This window comes from Bolinopsis microptera, chromosome 2 (assembly GCF_026151205.1).
Source record: "Bolinopsis microptera isolate Bmic1 chromosome 2, MBARI_Bmic_1.0, whole genome shotgun sequence".
NCBI classification, from domain to species: Eukaryota; Metazoa; Ctenophora; class Tentaculata; order Lobata; family Bolinopsidae; genus Bolinopsis; species Bolinopsis microptera.
In genome coordinates, this window is record NC_087073.1 from 17,684,028 (window position 1) to 17,703,519 (window position 19,492).

The window sequence follows — 19,492 nt, forward strand, 5'->3', positions numbered from 1 at the left end:
TCTTACTGTGTACAGAAGAGTACAGATGGTACTATACGTACTAGAGTCTGATCTAGCTACAGCTATCAATGTGGGTACGCGCGTGCTCCGCGCGCGCGCGCAAACCATCAAGCAAATGACCAACACTAAGTTATTTTTAACATACATTTAAACAATGTCAGCTAGTAAAAAGATGCAATTTCAGGATGCCTTGCCAGCAAAATAAACAGGAGAATTTTATTAGGTTCAGAAGCCGTAGCAACTGTTTGGAAGTTGGTGCCTCAGTTACATCTTGCAATTACTATACGCTGAGTGAAACAGATTATTTTTTGAATTCCCAGTAAGTACAAACATGAATTTAACAGAACTACCTCACAATCGTAAGATCGATATAGATGCAGTGAAATAACAAAAAGAAATCATTATAATTTTACTCTTAATTCATAAAGTTAACATTATTCAAATACCCATTCGTTATCAGTTGGACGCCGAACTAGTCAAGCCGAGGATATACAGTCTCATTGCAATCGACTTCCAGTTTTAAATAATTAAGGATGACTCGACCCACAATCAGCAAAATAAACAAGAATTGTTGATTCTGTCATCAAGCGAATAATTTAGGCTACTACTTCAATACACAGGTAAGTCACATTCAGAATTTAGGCCATGCTGCTACATCACAGTTCGTCCTCAGAATAAAATAATTACTCTATAACAACGACATGTATCAATAAATTCTACGATTAAAACGTTATCTTTTTTGACTGTATTAATGTATCATTTAATACAGCTTCTTCGGTAAAATCACACAATATATTCTCTGTAAAACTTCCACGAATAGACAGAGGTTTAGTCAGGAGCTCTCTCAATAATTAGTTTGGAAAGAGGGCGGACCAGGATCCTCTGCAGCAACAGTCTCAGACAGCTCTCCCCCGACATCATCACAACTTCCATCAGAAGTAGCTAGCATGCAGTGCTGTTTTGAGAGAATACACTCGCCTCCTTCATCCGGCTCTATCACGTACACGTACAAGTACGAGTCTGAACTTGCAACAAGAAGTTTGCCGGTGGTCGTGAGGGCGCACACGCTGCGCAAACCGGGCGAAGGGAGTTTAACGTGCGCAAACGCCCGTCCCTGCGTGAAGACGTCCGTCATTTGCGAAGGTAGGTACGAAGCAGTGCTGACGAGTGCCTTGCCCAGGTACTGACCCCACGTCTGAGACTCTGGTGCGGGGGCGGCAGTGCTCTCTGGAGCACCTGTGTTGTCCAGCTTGAAGATATGAATTGTTTCTGTATTGCTGGATGCTGACAAATACTTGTCGTCAGGACTGAATGATAATGAGTAAATAGCTGCACACCGCTTGATACCCCGTCTCAGCTCGTACAACTTGTTCCCACTGGGTATACTGAATATCCTGATAACAGTCCCTTTCTCTGAAGCTGTTGCTAACAAGGAACCTGACGAGTTGAAGGACAGCGCCGCAAGAGGCGCATCATGCGCTGGTATCATGGTCACAGCGTCCAGATTGAGGGTATCAAACACTTGCACTTCCCCGATCTGCCCAGATCCGGGGTACGCTAAGTAAGAGTTGTCAGAGTTTATACTGAGTGCTATGATGCCTTTAGGGTTGGCTGGCGTGTCTCTTATTGTGTGGAGAACCTGTCGGAAATAAGTTATGAGAGTTGATTCAATTACAACCTAATATTTCCTGGTATTTACAGTAGGGTACGTTTACCGTCATCGTGCAATTTGTCTCACAATTGTATCTAATGATTTAATTCAACAGCCGTGCAGTGTGCCTAATTATATAATTAGGAAGCAAACAGCGAAGCAATTACCAAACTTACCTTCATATCTTTGATGTTATGAATGTAGAGTATTTCCTCCAGGACAACGAGCAATCGGGCTCGGTTTAGTTTAACCGCCAGGATGGTGTTAGGGTAACAGTAGTTGCAAATTTCCGTCCCCTGAGACAATGTTGTTAATTAAGTCAATGAGTAACTGAAGTACTTGATTTAATTGAACAGTTTCACGATATAACAGTTTAAATAACATTAGAAGGGTTAAAAGGGGGTTAGCACTTAGCACGAACCTTCTTAAAGTGGCAGACTTTTAGTTTACGAGGAGCTGAGAGGGATACCATTGCGATGAGAGAGGAGGAAAAGAGCCGTTCTACTATACACACGTCCTCACCTGCGTAATGTGAGGATTTTAGGTGTAGCACACGTGCAACTTGTGTGTATACTTATAAATACAATTACATCCGTACTTATCACCTGATGCGTTAAAAATTATGAGGTCTGCGTAACAAACTATGAGGTATGAATGACCGGCATATTTTCATCACTATGTTGGAGTCAGAAAATCTAATTAGGCAAAATTTATGCAATTTATTTACACAAAATTATTTTTACTGTAAAGAATACGTCATACTTTGCTACGAGTACGTCACTGATTCTAAAATCTAAACGTTATAACTTACACCGAGCAACACAAGGCAACTATCATTATCAATAAGATTTAAGATATGACGATATTTCGTGACAATTGCTTAAGTTTTTGTGCAATTGTGATAGGCTGAAAAATGATAACGAGTAATTTTTAATTGCAATATAAGGATGGAATGTGGCTGCTATTAAGCGGAAATATCTTACTGAACAGATGTTTCATTGTTTGGTGTCATATAATCTATTCGATCAGAGCAGATAGAGGATCAAGTGATACCATTGCCTCACCATGTATATGTTAGAACTTGTGCTCATTATGCGCTTTATCGGCTGGTGTGTAACTATGATTAATTTCTTCGTTTCAACACCGTCAAACACATCATGGAATTAACCGGATAACATGTTAAGCTGCCTCCAAATCAGTACATCCTCCCAGAAACTCGCATATTGTGTGTGCTGTGATGGAAACTGAATTACCGAACTGTACCTCAATTTCAGATCCTAATTCCAACACTTATATTGAGGAGATCCCAATCCTAAATCTAATCACCTCACCACAAAACAGTAGTAATTGTAATGTTGAGAGTTCTTCACAATACACAATACACAATACACAATACACAATACACAATACACAATACCAATGTCTGGCACTCTACCAATAAACACTAATAACATACACATGACCGTGTAGTTTGGTTACAGTTCAGGCTAGTGAGTAGTGACTGAGCGAGTGTTTTTATTGTTCTACACAGGTAGTTTCCATGGTAACAACAACATTGCACACCGAGAGAGTATAATATCATGTGTATCTTGTGACCAACTAATTGTAACACGAGCGTTAGTTACAGAACATTGCTCAATTATGTGATACGCTGTATATGTATATTGTATACTAAACGGTATGCATTATACGTTGAAAACTATACGCTGTACACACTATATTTATGACGATAACAATGTTCCTCGAGGTAAATTACACTATTAAACGTCATACTGTTTTATACATATAGTGAGCTATTTTTAGCATTATTAACATTCTAATAGTACATAAAATATCAGTATTAACGAAATCGTACAAAACTCAACACTAACTGTTTTACATTAAATTGCACATTAAAATTATTCTGAATTTATATAACACTAGTGTAACCCGGCCTACGGCCGGGATTTCACTGCCGCAGTTAAAAAGGGTAGGAGTAATTACCCGCTGAGTCAAAACCCGGATTAGGCGAGCAATTCTATTCGGAGTGCCCTCACGTATCCAATAGTATGCTTAAAAGATAGTAATTCTTAATCAATAATCAATGGAAATTAACCCTTAACACCATGCACCACACCAGCCTATCATATTTGTGAACATGCATTACATTGTCGTATGAAAGTATGAACTCTCTCTACAGTCCAAACAGACCGTTTGAGCACTCCCTCCCCTAATAAGTTTATAGTATTATATGACCATGTAATATATACGCCATGTAATATATACGCTAAATAATATTATGCAGAGAGAGAGAGAGAGCTAGCCCCGTAACTCTTGCCGTTCTTCTCAAGCCATTTTATGTAACATATTTTGTGGTACAAAACCATCAATTAAACCACTTACCACCGGCCGATTTTTATAAAATTTGCCTATTGGCTTCGTCAGAGTTTTGTCGGCACTATACCGAAAAAACCAGTCCCGTAACTATTACCGTTTTTTTTGTATAACCGTTCGGAAATTACACACAGACGATCAGACAGACAGACAGACAGACACACACACACACACACATTCTGGTGTTATTAAGGTGATACCTGTAAATTCGTAGGTCTGATCAAATCTGTCATGGCCGTTAAGAGTGAATAGTTTGTATCCAGTAGTGGTTCCCACAGCAAGGGATGTAGCATCTTGGTTGAAAGTAACAAAGTAGAGTCCAGTAGCTACCACATCACCCGCGCCTTGCAGCAAGGCCAGGTTCATAGCTACACCCAGGTGAAACAAACACAGTTAGTATGCAGATGTTATACAATCAAATATTGTAGGTATCAAATATTGTAGGTATCAAATATTGTAGGTATCAAATATTGTCAAGTAGATACAATGGCCCCTATCAAATAGCAGTTCGATGTACAGTGCAGGGGACCATGACAGACTCATTAGAAATATCATGTCATACAAGTCAAATGTATACAACATGCCTGCCAAAGTGCCAAGTACAATTAATGTATTAGTTGTGGTATGCTGTCTGTGATTTACAGTGTGTTAGCCAATTTTACAGATGGACTTGACGCTGGAATCATTCCAATTTGTATGATTTTAGATATTTTGAGATTCAGATTTGTTATAACAGCTCATTCTAAAATATGAACCAAGTTGAAGTATTAATTAAGGGAGAGTATGTACGAGAATGAAATGACATTCAGATAAAAATAAACCAATCTTGATGTATTAAAATATATTTTTAACATTGAACAATTATTTCACATCGAATATGTACTCTCACTGATAGCAAAATATCCGGTTACACCTTATTAAATCTCAACCCCGAGGATCACACCATTGAAATCAGCAAAAACTTACAAAAATTACGACTAAAGCTGTATCGTAAAACCACAAAAATGCCCAAAAAATATCAAAATTTGAGATATTTAAGTAAAATTGGGTAAAATTATTAAAAAAGTTGATACTGATAGTAGAAAATTCTTCTGAAAAAATAACAACGATCACCCATTGCGTTTATTAATTATTGGATATAATGATGGTTAAGATTATTTATTATAAGTTACTGACATGGATCAAAAACATGGTATCGAACAATATTGTGTAACTACAACTGAAACATTCTCTAATTTTCATTACGGGTATATGACCCCCAGAATATAGGTCGCTTTTTGAGCACTTAGAAACAGGTGTTAAAACTACTTCTAAGCATGTTTAGGGGTGTAAATATGTACATAATAACCCTTTAAATGTTTCTTGGGTAGTTGAAAATATTTATTAGGTTTTTAAGTGTACTTTTTTTTCACCTGTAAAAATACCATTTTTTAACAGGGCCCCCAGAATATAGGTCCAGACATCTGTTCCTAAGTTTTTCTAAAATTGTCACAGACAGTTATATGCAGTCAGAATATGTTGCTGAGACTGTATTGATGATGCCAATGGCTCCAGATACTAAATTGAAATGGTTTAGAGTATACTTAATAGCAAAAAACCAAAAACTACGGCCCCCAGAATATAGGTATGCAAAAATCGTCCTCAAATACTCCATCTTCATACATTTTGATGACGCCATCTCTTCAGCATATGTTCTTTAGCTGTTTCTCATCACTACCCCACATTCCTCAATGCTCAGGGTGACAGAGAAAATGCAGAATCTTGGTCGCTATTTTTTTTTTAAACCTATATTCTGGGGGCCATATACCCGTAATGAGTAAAATCTTTAATTTTACTAGTTAAAAAGCTTTCATGCACTCATTTAGTAGGGATCTTAACTAAATACTTAAATAAGATTGAACGAGTGTCCCTAGATATGATTGAGGGGGGGCCCGGGGCTGTTTTTATCTGTATCAATACAATGTGCACCTCAATGACTGTAAATCAGACATTTTTGGCCGCCAAATTTTTTTAAAGGCATAACTCAAAATTCTGTCCCAAAACTTAAGGACATGAGACAATTCTACGTTGATTCTGAAAATTTCATGTGAAAATATTGAAACCCTATTGAGTTCTATTGTTTTGAGCGAAGTCAGTTTTGCAAATGTCGCGAACTGAGATATGGGCAGTTTTGTTCATTTTTTGCGATTATTTGAACACAGAATCCACAGTTAGGTAGATATTGAGCTGATAATCATAGAGAATGTGTAGTATAGGCTTACCTTCCATATAAAGTTGGTTTAATTCAAAAATATTGATATTTGACCAATTTATGGACCAAAACGTTCAAATTTGGTGCGTATGCCCAAATATGGGCATATGGTTTTTATCCCATAACTCGGCCAATTTTTATCCAATTTTGATAAAACTTAATATGTGTGTTTAGGAGACTAGTAGCTACAAGTAGAGCATCCCAAAGCATGGTTTTGTGCATGTTCAGGGTTTTTGACCAACCTATATTCTGGGGGTCGTATAGACCTATATTCTGGGGGCCCGTAAAATTGTGGTGGCCATAACTTTTTTCCAAATTGTCAGTTTGCAGATGTCTCGATGAAAAGAAAGCTTAAAATAATACTTATACTCATACCAGTAGTCTTAATGGCATGTGTTGAACAGATTTTTGTCCTGACCATTTTTCGCCATATTTACCCCTCTAGAAATTGACAACATCGTTTAAATCCTTCGCTGTCATGACCAAATATACCAAAATACCTCATGTAGGTCCAAATTTCTTATCCAGAAACATTAGTTACATGTTTTACTCCAACCTAGCAGTAACAGATCCCATTAGTATCGCTTATCTTGGTTAGAACTGTATCCACTATCGTGACCTATATTTTGGGGGCCACCTATATTCTGGGGGTCATATACCCGTACACAAATAAAAAGTATTTAAGAATTACACTGTAATTAAAATATAAACTTTTTAAATAAATAATGAAATACATAAATCGCCATGCAGATAAGAATTACACAACTAGTAAAATTCCTAATGGCGTTAAGAATAACAGGACTGGTTTCCTCCTTGGCCCATGCTGTTAGATAAGGACAAGGACTAATCAGCAACAAAACAGTACTCTTCCACAAGCTAGCCTGTACACACGGTTCACACAAACATGGATTTTCTATCTTCGCTCGTTCCTGCCTGCTTATAATCTCATAGGGACCCTTAACGTTGTTCCAAAAGAAAACCAGTCGAACTTTAGTCCCCGCTTTAAATTTGAGACTCCCCCATTTCACCATAAGACCATTGCTACAGATGTAAGGTTTGCCCTGCCAACTAAGCGTATGTTGTTTCCAACTGTTTTTACCGATCTGTGACTCAAGAACAACGTGCAGATCCTTCCCCATAATGTCCCTGGAACCAGTTTTGTAAATTTTCATGTTGAAGTTGTTGAATTTGTTGAGTTTGTTGAAGTCCTTGTTGATGGGCGTGATCTCCAGGTACACCATGATACATTTCCACACATGAAACTCTATCCTCCGCTCGGTGGATACAAAGTCAATTATCCCAAACGGGTCGCTGATGCCAAAAACATTCTCTGATAAGTCCATGGAGCCCAGCTTGGAGCAGCACTTGTCTATATTTATCTGCTTGAGTCCCTTTAAAAACAGGGAGAAGTTTTTGTAGACACAAGTAAATTTGGGGGATACATGTGCCCATTCGTTCCAATCTGTAATCTTTTCTATCATCTCAAAATCTTTGGAAGAGAAGTCTTCTGGAAGTAAATTCTTTTGTTTGAGCAGTGACAGGCCCTCGTGTAGCATGTAGCAACTTGAAAAGCAAGAAGATCGGAAAAGATCGTCCATAGATTTTGGTGGCTGAAATGAGACTTCATCATCATTTGTATAATTTGAAATCCTCCACGGTGCAAATTCCAACTTCTTGACTCTGATATAACGGGAGCTCGATAGTATGTTACACAGTGACCAGCGATCTTCAGAAAAGTCTATCTTCGACATCCTATTCGCCGGCATCATTTTAAGGATGTCGGTAGCAGCGGCCTTCATACTATCCGAAAAAGCTTTTGACTCGGACACTATATCAGATAGATCGTCTGATTGTCTGGACTGCCAAGGAGTTTGTGCTGATATTCTGGGGTCATCATCATAAAGCATATTAGATTTCTGACGAATTGGGGAAGCCATCTCCTTCAACGACCTCTTCGAGTTCCTTAGACGATCTCGCTCAAAACGCTTCTGTCGCTCCTGTCGCTCCTGTCGCTCCTTCCCATGTGCTATGTAATCGTTATCACGTTCATATCTCCGTTTCCAAGCAGCAGAATCGTCAAAGTCACGATGGAGCTCAATTGGTGGCGTATTGGTAGCTTTTGCAAGATTGTGATTTCCCAAATATTCATAGACATCAGGTTTTATTGGCGAACTTTGGTAAGATGACGAACTACTAGGACCAAGATTCTTCTCAGTTGAATTTACTATTGTTGGCAAAGTGACATCAGGTTGACTAACATGACGTTCGTTCACAGAAGACTTTCCAGATTTTGATTTATCTGTTGTATGAGATTCGACAGTTAGTTTCTCAGCATGCTTCATTGTACAGATAGACTCCTTTTGGGAAGAAGTCAGTGCTTTGTCAGTTTTTTCATCGTCCAGTTTACTGACTGATTTCATGCACACATGACTCTGTTTAACGGGAGGCTTGGCAGTAGACTCTTTTTCACAAGATGACGACTTTTTCGGAATAAGCTTGTCAGTAGATTTACTTGTGGATGCTGGCTCAGTACGATTCAAGAGGTCTTTGGACGGTTTTCTTTGTGATAGTAAATCGTTACCAAATTGATGGACATCTGGAGAGCGTTTTTTTGACTTTCTCTTAAGGGCAGGCTTTTCCTTAATTTGTTTATAATAATTTACAGAGAATTTCTTGAATGTTGGTTTGTCCAATGAGGATTGGTTGGTGTCAGAACACAAACTTTCTGAGCAAGTTTTCAAGGCTTCAGGCATTTTTAGAGGAGTTTGTTCAAGAGGTTTATTTATTGTATCAACAGCAACTGTTGCGCAATCTGGGAGTTTCACTGATAGATTTACATCAGCTTCTTTTTTATGCTTATGTACCATCTTTGGAACGAGTTGTTCCGGTTTATGGATCAAACTCTCCATTGATTGGCCACAAGTTTCTGGTAGAATATCAGAGGGAGATGCAGTTGTGGATACAGCAACATTTCTAACATCATCCACTTGACTTCTTATATTATCTGACTGATGAATCTCCAAAGGAAATCTTTGGATGAACTTGTTATACTGAGAATTCAAAGTCTTGGCAATTTCTATCGAAACTTTTCCCTGATCTTTTGACAGAAGATCATAAAACTGAAGAACAATATCTGGTAATTTGGGATTGACAGTACAGGAAAGGTCGAAGTTTCTTAGGAAACGAATTGATACATCATCGAGGATGTGGTCATTAGAAATTATATTTTCCTTTACATGGAGCAAAAGAAAAGTGGCATCACTTTTGCAAATCTGACAAATCAACCAAATTTGATCTTCTGAGAGGCAATTGTAACCAATCAGCTCGATGTACGGTCGCACGAATACCGTAAATACTATTTTAATTCCATTAAGTTTCACGATGAAAGAATCGATGAATTCTTGGCGTTTGAATTTACTTTTTAAGAATCTAGCCTCCTCCACAATAAAATGAAGTTCTTCAAAATCTTGCCATCCAGTTGAGTGTAACAATTCTATTAGATAAGAATCACAATTGCCTATCATCCATTGGACCTTGAAGACATGACAAAGTTTACAAATTTCCCTAAAGTTGCTCATACCCAGCTCTATTTTACCAGAGTACAAGCTGGTTATAAACTGTCTAACGTTTACCCGCTCAAAGTCTTTAATTTGGTGAACTGTGAGCTGACGCTTGGAGAAAAAGTCGTCAAACAGTTGGCTGCTGAGAGCCAAAACCACTGAATTAGCAAGTATTTTATCACCCTCTTTTAGCCGTATTTCAACATTGTTATGCAAACTCATTTGCAGTCTTTCAACTCCGAAGTTAAAGGGAAGGTCGATAGAAGAAACTGAAACTGGGGATGAATCACCAATAAACTGAAGAAGCTCACTATCATAAGCGTTCATTGACAATTCACATTTAGAATTATTCTGTGATAAATATTGCAAACATTCTGAAGCTATCCATGGGATACGGAACAAGTATGCTAACTTATAAACGTCTTTAAAAGATTCAGAGTTTAACTCGATACGACCGGAACATAGAGCCTTCTTGAATACATTCACCCCTGTCCTGGTCAAGGGAGAGTCATCACCACAACTGTCCATGTCCTTAAAATTTAAAATGGGAGAGGAATTTCCAAACATTTGATCAAACTCAGGGCTATTCAATGACAGAAGAAGAGAACTGAACTTGACTTCTCCAGTTTGCAGTCTGAATGACATGTTGTTGTGCACTGTGGATTGGATAAACTTATCAAAGCTCTCATCTTCGCTACTAGCTGCCTCTTCCATGTCCTGAGATAAGAGCTGATTATGATATGTTAACTGTTATATGTAGTAGAAGTCCTAGATAATATACGAACTTTACGATATTTGAGATTTCATCACTCTGAATGTTTAATCATTGTATTTAGTTATTCAAACGAGTCAGCATATAATTGTTAGAATAAAAAAACCGTTTGAATCATAAATATTTCAATTTTCAACTCATTTCATATTACAGTTCTTTTACACATTATCTACATTCTATATATCTCAATATTTACAAAAAATCCAAAAACGAATTATGATACATCTTTGACGACAAATCTGAATAATATCAACATTTAAAAATTGTACATAATACTTGTAGAACTCGTTAGCTAAATACTTAGATTATTTATAGATAAATTTGAAGTTTGTGAGAAGATCTAAACAAATTATATTCCAAAATATATCCACATGATAATACCCACTTCAAAAAATATTAAACCCAATTTATAGTTTTATAGATAGATAAGTTCTCTTGCAATCATGTCAGGACGATAATGTAAGCACAGGGTGGGCCAAAAGTCAGTACCCATACGTTGGGTCTTATACCTCCGCCGTCTTTTATATTTGAGAGTTATTACTTTTCAGATGGCATACTGTACCTACTTTTTCGAGGATTCCGTCGCCAAAATTTAAAAATTCGAATAATTTAGCCACGCCCATTCAATATTAAAACACCTATATTGTTCTCTCTGTTCAACATGTTGGACGCCTAATTTTTTCTGAGACTGTAGATTATTATATTTTGCATGTCAAACGGATTAGAAATGACGAAGTTACCAAGCGATTTGTGTATCTCGTTAGCAAAATTGATTGGGTGATTATGTGACACCGTGACACGACACCTTAATTGGGCAGCCTTAACGATTCCAATAATGTTTAACGGGGTAGTTAACGGGGTCACCTTATCACGTGATTAGGTAAGCCAATCACCTGATCACACGTAATGAATAAACTTGTTATGCTTCGTATCTCGGTCATCTGAGAAGCTATAACTCTAATTTTTTCAGGACAAACGTAATTCGAATGGCCAAACACAATTCAATACAATTTAGCTTGATCCGATTATCCAAATTATCAAATAAATGCGAAAATGAATCTTCATTTGAAAAAAATGAACACGAATATTTTTCGAGTTGACAAATTCCTCGAACCAGTGGTGGTACTAAGTTATACCAGAAAGAATTATTTCAATTGGGCACTCAGTGACTGAGCTATAAAGGCCAACGCATGGGTACTGACTTTTGGCCCACCCTGTATTTATGAGGAACTGCAAATTGAAAAGGAGAATAAAATGACAGGCATGCACAATAATAATCATCAGTCAGTCTGGACAGAACAATATCGAAAATTGATAAAAATTCATGCAAAATTTGAACTGTTTGATGTACAATAAATGATTTCGAGAAGTATATGATTTTAAAAGCCCTGAAAAATAAATATCTGGTCTTATAAACATTAACAAAATCTTTAAACAGTTTTTTCAAGGGCTTACATAATATAACACAACATAATGTCTAAATATGTTGATATCCAAAATGATATATAATATTTAAACTCGTATTACTATTATCTAACATAAATTTGTAAATTAATAAATCAAATTTCAAAATCTGTCTAGGTACTTTCAACTTTATCAAGATAATTAGTAATTACAGACAGCATAATTATTATCTAAGTAAAATGAGACAATGCTGCGAAATAAACATTTTATAAATCTGACTTTTATATCTGACTTTTACATAACGTTTTTGTTTAAAATTCAAATACTAAGATTGAGCTTTATAACGAATAGCTTGCATTATACCGACTTGCTTCAAAAAGGTCACGCTTTTTAACAAATCGTTGTTACCAGTGAGCATTATTAACTTGAGCAGCCCCCATGACAAAGTAAGAGTGGCTAGCATACATCTTCAAGTTGGAGTCTATGTCCACCCACTCCACATGACCCGCATCATCACCAGCTTGAAGTTTGAACTTGTGGAAAGTACCTTTGTGGTCATGGTAGTTAACTGCCACAGTCTCCATCCAGGCGTTGTCAGTGTTCCGTGGATCATCCACATATCCCTTGTAAAGCACGTTCCCCTTCTTAAACAGCTCCTTCACTTGCTTACCCACTTCAGCTTGCTGTTTCTTGTCCATCGTCATCGTGTTCAGAGCTTCCTCTCCAAACTCTTTCTTGAGAGTAGCGCTTACACTGTCACCAGCTTCCACCATCCCACCTGGTATTGCCCACTCGCCAGTGTCAAGACGCTTGATTGAGACAAACTGAAGAGTTGGCTTCTTTGTTTTGGGATCCATAACTTGTTCACCTTTGTCATCATGTTTCCATCTGGTGACCACAGGATCGGCTGCATGGTTTGGTCCCCACTTTCCAAGGAGTCCTCTTCCAGTGAGTCCAGTTCTACCGGTAATGTTGAGCGGCAGTCCGTCAACTACCTGGTACTCCCCAACATGGGACTTTCTGTTGACCTTACCATCAACTTTGTTAAACTTCAAGACAACTTTCTTATCCGTCTCAATATTGGGGTCAGCCCAGACAGGTTTGCTCAACACTCTGGGAGAATTGAAATGAACAGGTTTGTAGTCCTTGAACTCGACACTCCACGGGACTTTGTCATCAGGTACCTTACTTCTCTCTGGACCATCCATGTATTTAGAGTTACGACATCTCGCATTGCTCACATTCTGTGGCAGAGTGGCAGTTTTTCGTTCTTTTGCGTTGGTCATCACCTGCGATTTATGCTAGTTAGAAATATTATAAATAAAACCATTATAATAGTTAATAAACGATTTTTTTAAAGAAGGTGTAAATAGCAAATTATTCGCAAATTATTTCCCAGATTAGGATACACAGCCCGATAATTTCTTGGAAATCAACATTCATGTTTCGATTTTAAAACAGAAAAGAAACAATAAAACTATGCTCTAGAGCATGCATCAGAATTTGATATTGATTGCAAGATATCTAAAATGATACCCCAAGTAATGATAGCCAGCAAACAAATTATATAATCCATTTAAAATACACACACGAAAATAACCGTACACCACTCTAATGTGTAACCAGTGATACACCACACCAAAATAAACAGCGATTATGACTGACTAGATGGCATGCAGTCAGTACATTAATAACGAGCACACGTACGAATAAACAAATTAAACAATCAACACAAGTCTTTTCCGGCTTTCATTCATACAAATATCAGTAAACAATTTGCAACACTCAACATAATCATAATCAATCGTGCTAATGAAGGTTTTAGAGCAACTTTCAATCCAAGCAAATCAATATAATATCTTCAGGCAACAAATTGTTTATAATTGAATGCAAACTCATTGTGATATAATGCACTTGATGATATTAAAAACAAACAACATATTTATGTTCTGTGTATCTTACAAACGATAAACTATAAAAAGCATGTTATTATACAAAGCATGACTACTCAATTGTCTAAAAACTGTAAGTTTCAACACTAAAATATTAAAATATGCTGACTGCTGAGCTGCACTTGCGCTCCTACACAACCAAATACAAAATAGCTTGTGTAAATAATTTAGAGAAAAGGGTTGAACTGAACACTGAATATTATATAGTTATATAGCATGAATTAGATGCTAGACATAAAATATTTTCTAATTATAAAGTAACACTAACAACATTTTCAACTGACCAAATCTATAAGAACAACTGGAAAATTTAAAACACAGAAACCATTTTAACCCATGGTACGTGGCAAACATTTTTATTATGTAGCAACCATTTCATTTATGATTCCATCAATAGACGTATAGTGCTTGAAAATTTTATGTATAATTATAATAAGCAGTGTTCCTTTTAAATTTAAACATATTTTCAAACCTACTGATCTCGAGTTTCAGACTGGATGGATCAATAACAGTACTGGCAGGAAACGCTAAAGTTTGATACAACCAAAGGTAGTGAAAGGTATTGCAACTATTGTGAGGCTTAGAACAGATTTAGCACCAGAAGAGGGCATATCATTAATTTCATGTCTACCTTACCACCTTGATTACCAATGTGCATTGTTTGCTGTGGTAGCAGTTTCAATAAACTGTTTGTGATTTGCATACAACTTGATGCTGCTGTTAATAGCAATCCACGAGACCTCACCAGCATCATCACCAGCATGCAGCTTGAAGGAATCAAACGCATTAGAATCATCGTGAAAGTTTACAGCTACTGTTTCCATCCATGCATTATCTGTGTTCCTAGGATCATCTACATATCCTTTGTAAAGAGTGGACCCATGTGTGAATAGCTCATCAAGTGATTTCCTGACCTTGTTCTTCTTTTCTTCATCCATTTCCAAGGAGTTGAGAGCTTCTTCTCCAAACTCTTTCTTCAAGGTCAAGCTGACAGTGTCACCTGCTTCTACCATCCCACCCGGAATAGCCCATTCTCCAGTATCTTTGCGTTTAATACCAACAAATTCTAAAATTGGTTTCTTGCTTTTGGCATCCTTTACAACATTTTTATTAGCATCCAGCTTCCATCTGGTGACAACTGGGTCAGCAGCGTGATTTGGACCCCATTTACCAAGTAACCCTCTACCATGAATTCCAGTCCTTCCAACCGGATTCATTGGAAATCCATCTACAACATCATATGCTCCATAGTATGAGACCCTATTTACTTTTCCATCCTGATAGTTGAATTTCATATCATGTTTGGGTGAAGTTATATCTTTGTCTGCCCAAACAGGTCCTGCTGCTACAGGTGGGGCTGTGTAATTTATAGGGCTGTACTCTTTGAAGGGAACAGAGAGGGGGATTTTATCAACAGGAACATTTCCTCTCTGAGGGCCATTTAGATATTTACCACTGATACATGAGACATGGGTTGTCAACTTTTTCACTTGCATGGCCTGAAAGATATTTTCTTTGGTTAGATTTCGAATTCAATAAGGTTGTATCATAGCTATGTAGAATTCAAAGGAAACAAAAACAGTCAAACCCTGATTCACCTAACATTTATTGTGACATTCTCACTTGCCCAAAATTTACTATACACAGTTGTTAAGTGTTAATTTCAAAACTTGACTGGGAATTAGTAAAATTCTGCATTCCCCCAGAACATTTAATATATGCAGAATCCAACTAAACCAGGGTTTGGCTGTATTATCATCGAATTAAACCTCAAAAGACCTCAACAAACGACACAATATGATGCTTTCCCAAAAAACAGACATAAAAGACACAATAAAAGTCAATTAGTAAAAAGGGTTGCTGAAAAGAAAATAGCATGAAGCATGAGCTCAATGAGTGTTTGTCACCACTATACACAATACACAGTGCTATAAAAACCGTATTATAATCTATTGTGTTGTGTCACTATGAGAAATGGCACAAATATAAGAGAAAAGGCTTCATTTTTATTTTTAAAAGAACAAACACAATTACATTTTACAACTAGTATGATGCGGTTATTGTATGATACTCACTACTAATATAATCATGATGGCAGTAAACTTTAAGGGAAACAATAATATTATAATGCCCCTAGTCAAGTTTATTCAATATTCTCAGATGAAATTTATTATTTTGATTCAACCAAGGTGAATTCAAGCTAATTGGTCAGTGACTTATCGAATTTAAAGGTTCAAGTCTAAATTACGAAGCATCATAAGGAGCATTGAGGATCATGGAATAGTTTTACAATAAGTTGGGCAGCTTTAGCTCAGGCAGCTGCAAGATATTAGAGTATGCTGGGTTCATAAGAACAAAGCTACAAGATTCACAACACATGAAATTACACATAGCTGCAATTCCAACATTACCCGATTTGCATGTGATGAATAGCTTAACCGTGGAATGGGTGATGTCACTGCCCTGACTCCAAAGACTCTTCCCATAATAGCTGACACAATAGATCCCATATCTAATAATTTTTAAAGTAGGATGTCAAGCAAATTGTTAAAGCATTTGATAATGAAGATTTTTGTCAAATATCATTTAATATACAATGTTTGTACAATATTTACACTTAACTATTTAAGATTGTGGCGTCACAATCTTGAAATGTTACAGTCAAATGGACAGTACAACTACAACATAACTGGATACAGCTTTAAACTATCAAAGATAGTTTCTGATTTGTTATCTTCATGAATTTTGGCCTGTTCCTTTCAAAAAGGTCATGTACTGCAACTGCTGGCGCTGTGCTTCTTTATTCACAATATTCTTCTCAAAGCTTGATTTAGAACTTTTTAACTGTTTGTTCAAACGAAGTACCTCTCTTTGATTCTTTTGCAATTTCATTTCACAGTTTTCCTTGTCATTTCTAAGTAAACAAAACTCAGTCTCATATTTATTACATTTCAAAGATTCCTGAACTGCTTTTTCTCTCATCTCTAGATAAGCAGAATGAATTTTCTTCCGGTCATTTTCTGAAACCTGAAAATATCTCTCCAAATCAGCACCTGTAGATTGCAACTCTTTCTGACAAGATGATAATGCCTCTTTGGTATGTTCGTGCGATAGCCTTTCTTTTTCTAACACAGACTTTAATGACTGAATCTCTTTACTCATGTTCATAATTGCTTCATCTTTAATTATGATTCGTTCATTTAAACATTCAAGTCTGTCTTCTAATGTACTAGTAGTCTTCAAAGACGAATTTTCTAAATTCCTGATATCAGTTTCAAGTTTACCTTTCGTGACAATTAAATTATTGCTCAAAGCTTTCATTACTTTGGAGCTCATCTGTTCAATAAATCGACTCTCTTCATGTAATTTTTCAGATATGTACGCTTCAGTCTCAAAGAGAGAAATTTGGCCATTCTCTGGTATCATGATTCACCTGTGGAGTAAAAAGATATTAATAGTAATTATAATAAATTAATGTTATTTTTATACAGCACCAAAAAATTAAATAATTTAAATTTAACCCTTGTGCTCAGCTGTAAATGATACTTAAGGCCAGAGGGGGGGGGGGGGGTAAAAGTCGATTTTCCAGTTTTCACATATTTGATCAGAGCTGCTGGAGACGAACAAGAAGAAAAAAACCGGATCGAAATCTGACCTTGCGTTTTTAAGATATCGCGCGCCAAATATTGAGGTTTACATGTAATTAAACTTTACCCCATTTTTCGAAAAATGTCGAATTTGGGGTAAAGTTAGCCTCATATCTCGAGAACAGAGGCAAATATCAAAATTCTGTGCTATAGAATTGTGGGTGACAGCCCAAGGAACAACTGTGCCAAGTTTCAGCTTCTGGATGTGGCCAGTATTCTCAACTAAGGGACTTTTAACTTTTTACAGTTTAAGTTAAAGTTTTACATGTAATTACATGTAAAGTAAACCTCAATATTTGGCGCGCGATATCTTAAAAACGCAAGGTCAGATTTCGATCCGGTTTTTTTTTTCTTGTTTGTCTCCAGCAGCTCTGAACAAATATGTGAAAACTGGAAAATCGACTTTTACCCCCCCCCCCCCCCCCCCTCTGGCCTTAATTAACGAGATCGTGCATCTTCGCTTTGAACGGAGGTGAAACAAGAAACTGTTAAGAATTTAATAACTGCAAATTAAATCTTGACTAAATAAGGCAGATGCACCAAACAAGCAGATATCCAAGAAAGGTTAGTAGGTTTTCTAACAAAAAAAGGATGATGACTGCAAGAAATCTCAGTATGAAACTCATCAGCCTATCAAAATAATATTCAAGATAATAAAGATGGAATTCCCTAAAATATTAAAATTTCTATGAATATTCTATAGAACTCCAAATATACAAACAATGTGAAAACTCCATGATATAGATATACAATAAAAATTGATTGAAAAAAATTACTGCAGAACAGTACCTGATGATAAGTTATTTATGAAAATCCAATACAGTCATACCAAACAATCTGGGCAACATACAAGAAGAGACGTTGAAATAAACAGAGTGGGTGACGACGCTCTAGTACTTGAGACAAAATACAAAGAGTAAGGCACCTTTCTCCTGGGTGCCAACCCAAAAATTGTTGGTGTCCCACAGTGGGCTGTGAGTGGGGGTCATGCTAGCATAGGGTATTTTAGACCATCACACATGCCCCTAACTTTGTTTCTAAGGTAATTTGGGTACAAAAATACGATTCCAATCATTTGCAGGGCCGAAAATGTCTCAGAAAAATTTTTTGGGCCTTTTGAGCAATCTTGTAGTCCAAAAATAGGAGGCTGATCCCAGGAAAAGATGTTTTTCAAGAGGTTTAATCAATTTTAAAGCTCTTTTATGAACTGTAAACGAAGGACAGCTCTCTTAGGAACTCAAATCTTTTTGAATTATGAAAAGATATTGATCAGAACAAAAGTTGTGCCCATTTATATGACCAACATTTTCTGAAACACCAAAATTGTTCCTGTTATTTTCAAAAATTTCGTTTAAAATCACGATTTTTAGGATTTTTATCAATTTTAACTATAATAATTGTGATATTTTGATTTTTCATCCATAAGCATCTGGTCTAGGATGCAAAAAATGCCACAAACATGGAGAATTAGAATAACTAAAATATGTCAATTTAATAGCAAAATTGAGCTCATAAATTATCTAAAAATGCAGCAAATTTTACCCAATTTTTGAGTTTCATAATTTTTTAAACAGATATACCCCAAAGTACCCTAAAGTGATTCATATTGCATCTGATTGGGAATTGTCTAAGCTTTCTGATGATACCATGCATTATAGCGAACTATTGCAAACTAACAACGATTTCTGTCGTTAAATACCCCAAAAATTGCCTAAAATACACGCCATAAAAAAGGCGCGGTCAAAAATCAGGTGAAAATGTTAAAGTCACACAGTTTTTTAGATGGCTGAGTATTCTTAAGTACTATACTGTATTTCAATTATTAAAAACTGCCTTAATCAGGCATTTTAGCACAAAATAATAAATATTAGGCAATTTTTGG

General features: G+C 36.5%; 3 protein-coding genes across 3 annotated transcripts; all 3 read right to left on the reverse strand.

The window, feature by feature from the left end:
* Positions 1-336: 336 nt before the first annotated feature.
* Positions 337-13,405, reverse strand: LOC134826376 (WD repeat domain phosphoinositide-interacting protein 2-like). The gene is made up of 5 exons (XM_063838723.1): positions 13,396-13,405; positions 4,225-4,394; positions 2,073-2,173; positions 1,828-1,947; positions 337-1,639 (listed from the first exon to the last, which is right to left on the reverse strand). The coding sequence occupies exons 2-5, from the start codon at positions 4,388-4,390 to the stop codon at positions 845-847; spliced, it is 1,182 nt and encodes a 393-aa protein (XP_063694793.1). The 5' UTR covers positions 4,391-4,394; positions 13,396-13,405; the 3' UTR covers positions 337-844.
* Positions 12,416-13,376, reverse strand: LOC134826378 (ADP-ribose pyrophosphatase, mitochondrial-like). Its single transcript, XM_063838725.1, has one exon. The coding sequence runs from the start codon at positions 13,295-13,297 to the stop codon at positions 12,416-12,418; it is 882 nt and encodes a 293-aa protein (XP_063694795.1). The 5' UTR covers positions 13,298-13,376.
* A 91-nt stretch (positions 13,406-13,496) lies between the features above and the next one.
* LOC134826377 (ADP-ribose pyrophosphatase, mitochondrial-like) lies at positions 13,497-16,560 on the reverse strand. Its single transcript, XM_063838724.1, has 2 exons — positions 16,375-16,560; positions 13,497-15,462 (listed from the first exon to the last, which is right to left on the reverse strand). The coding sequence occupies exons 1-2, from the start codon at positions 16,471-16,473 to the stop codon at positions 14,608-14,610; spliced, it is 954 nt and encodes a 317-aa protein (XP_063694794.1). The 5' UTR covers positions 16,474-16,560; the 3' UTR covers positions 13,497-14,607.
* Between the last annotated feature and the right edge of the window lie 2,932 nt (positions 16,561-19,492).

Bases quoted from the DNA above. Each gene is read 5' to 3' on its own strand.
- LOC134826376 (XM_063838723.1), bottom strand. From the start codon at position 4,390: ATGAACCTGGCCTTGCTGCAAGGCGCGGGTGATGTGGTAGCTACTGGA. The intron at 2,174-4,224 runs GTATCACCTTAA...CACATTACGCAG, and splicing joins TCAGACCTACGAATTTACAG to GTGAGGACGTGTGTATAGTA. The intron at 1,948-2,072 runs GTTCGTGCTAAG...ACATTGTCTCAG, and splicing joins AAGTCTGCCACTTTAAGAAG to GGGACGGAAATTTGCAACTA.
- LOC134826377 (XM_063838724.1), bottom strand. From the start codon at position 16,473: ATGGGATCTATTGTGTCAGCTATTATGGGAAGAGTCTTTGGAGTCAGG. The intron at 15,463-16,374 runs GTAATGTTGGAA...AATATCTTTCAG, and splicing joins ATTCATCACATGCAAATCGG to GCCATGCAAGTGAAAAAGTT.
- LOC134826378 (XM_063838725.1), bottom strand. From the start codon at position 13,297: ATGACCAACGCAAAAGAACGAAAAACTGCCACTCTGCCACAGAATGTG.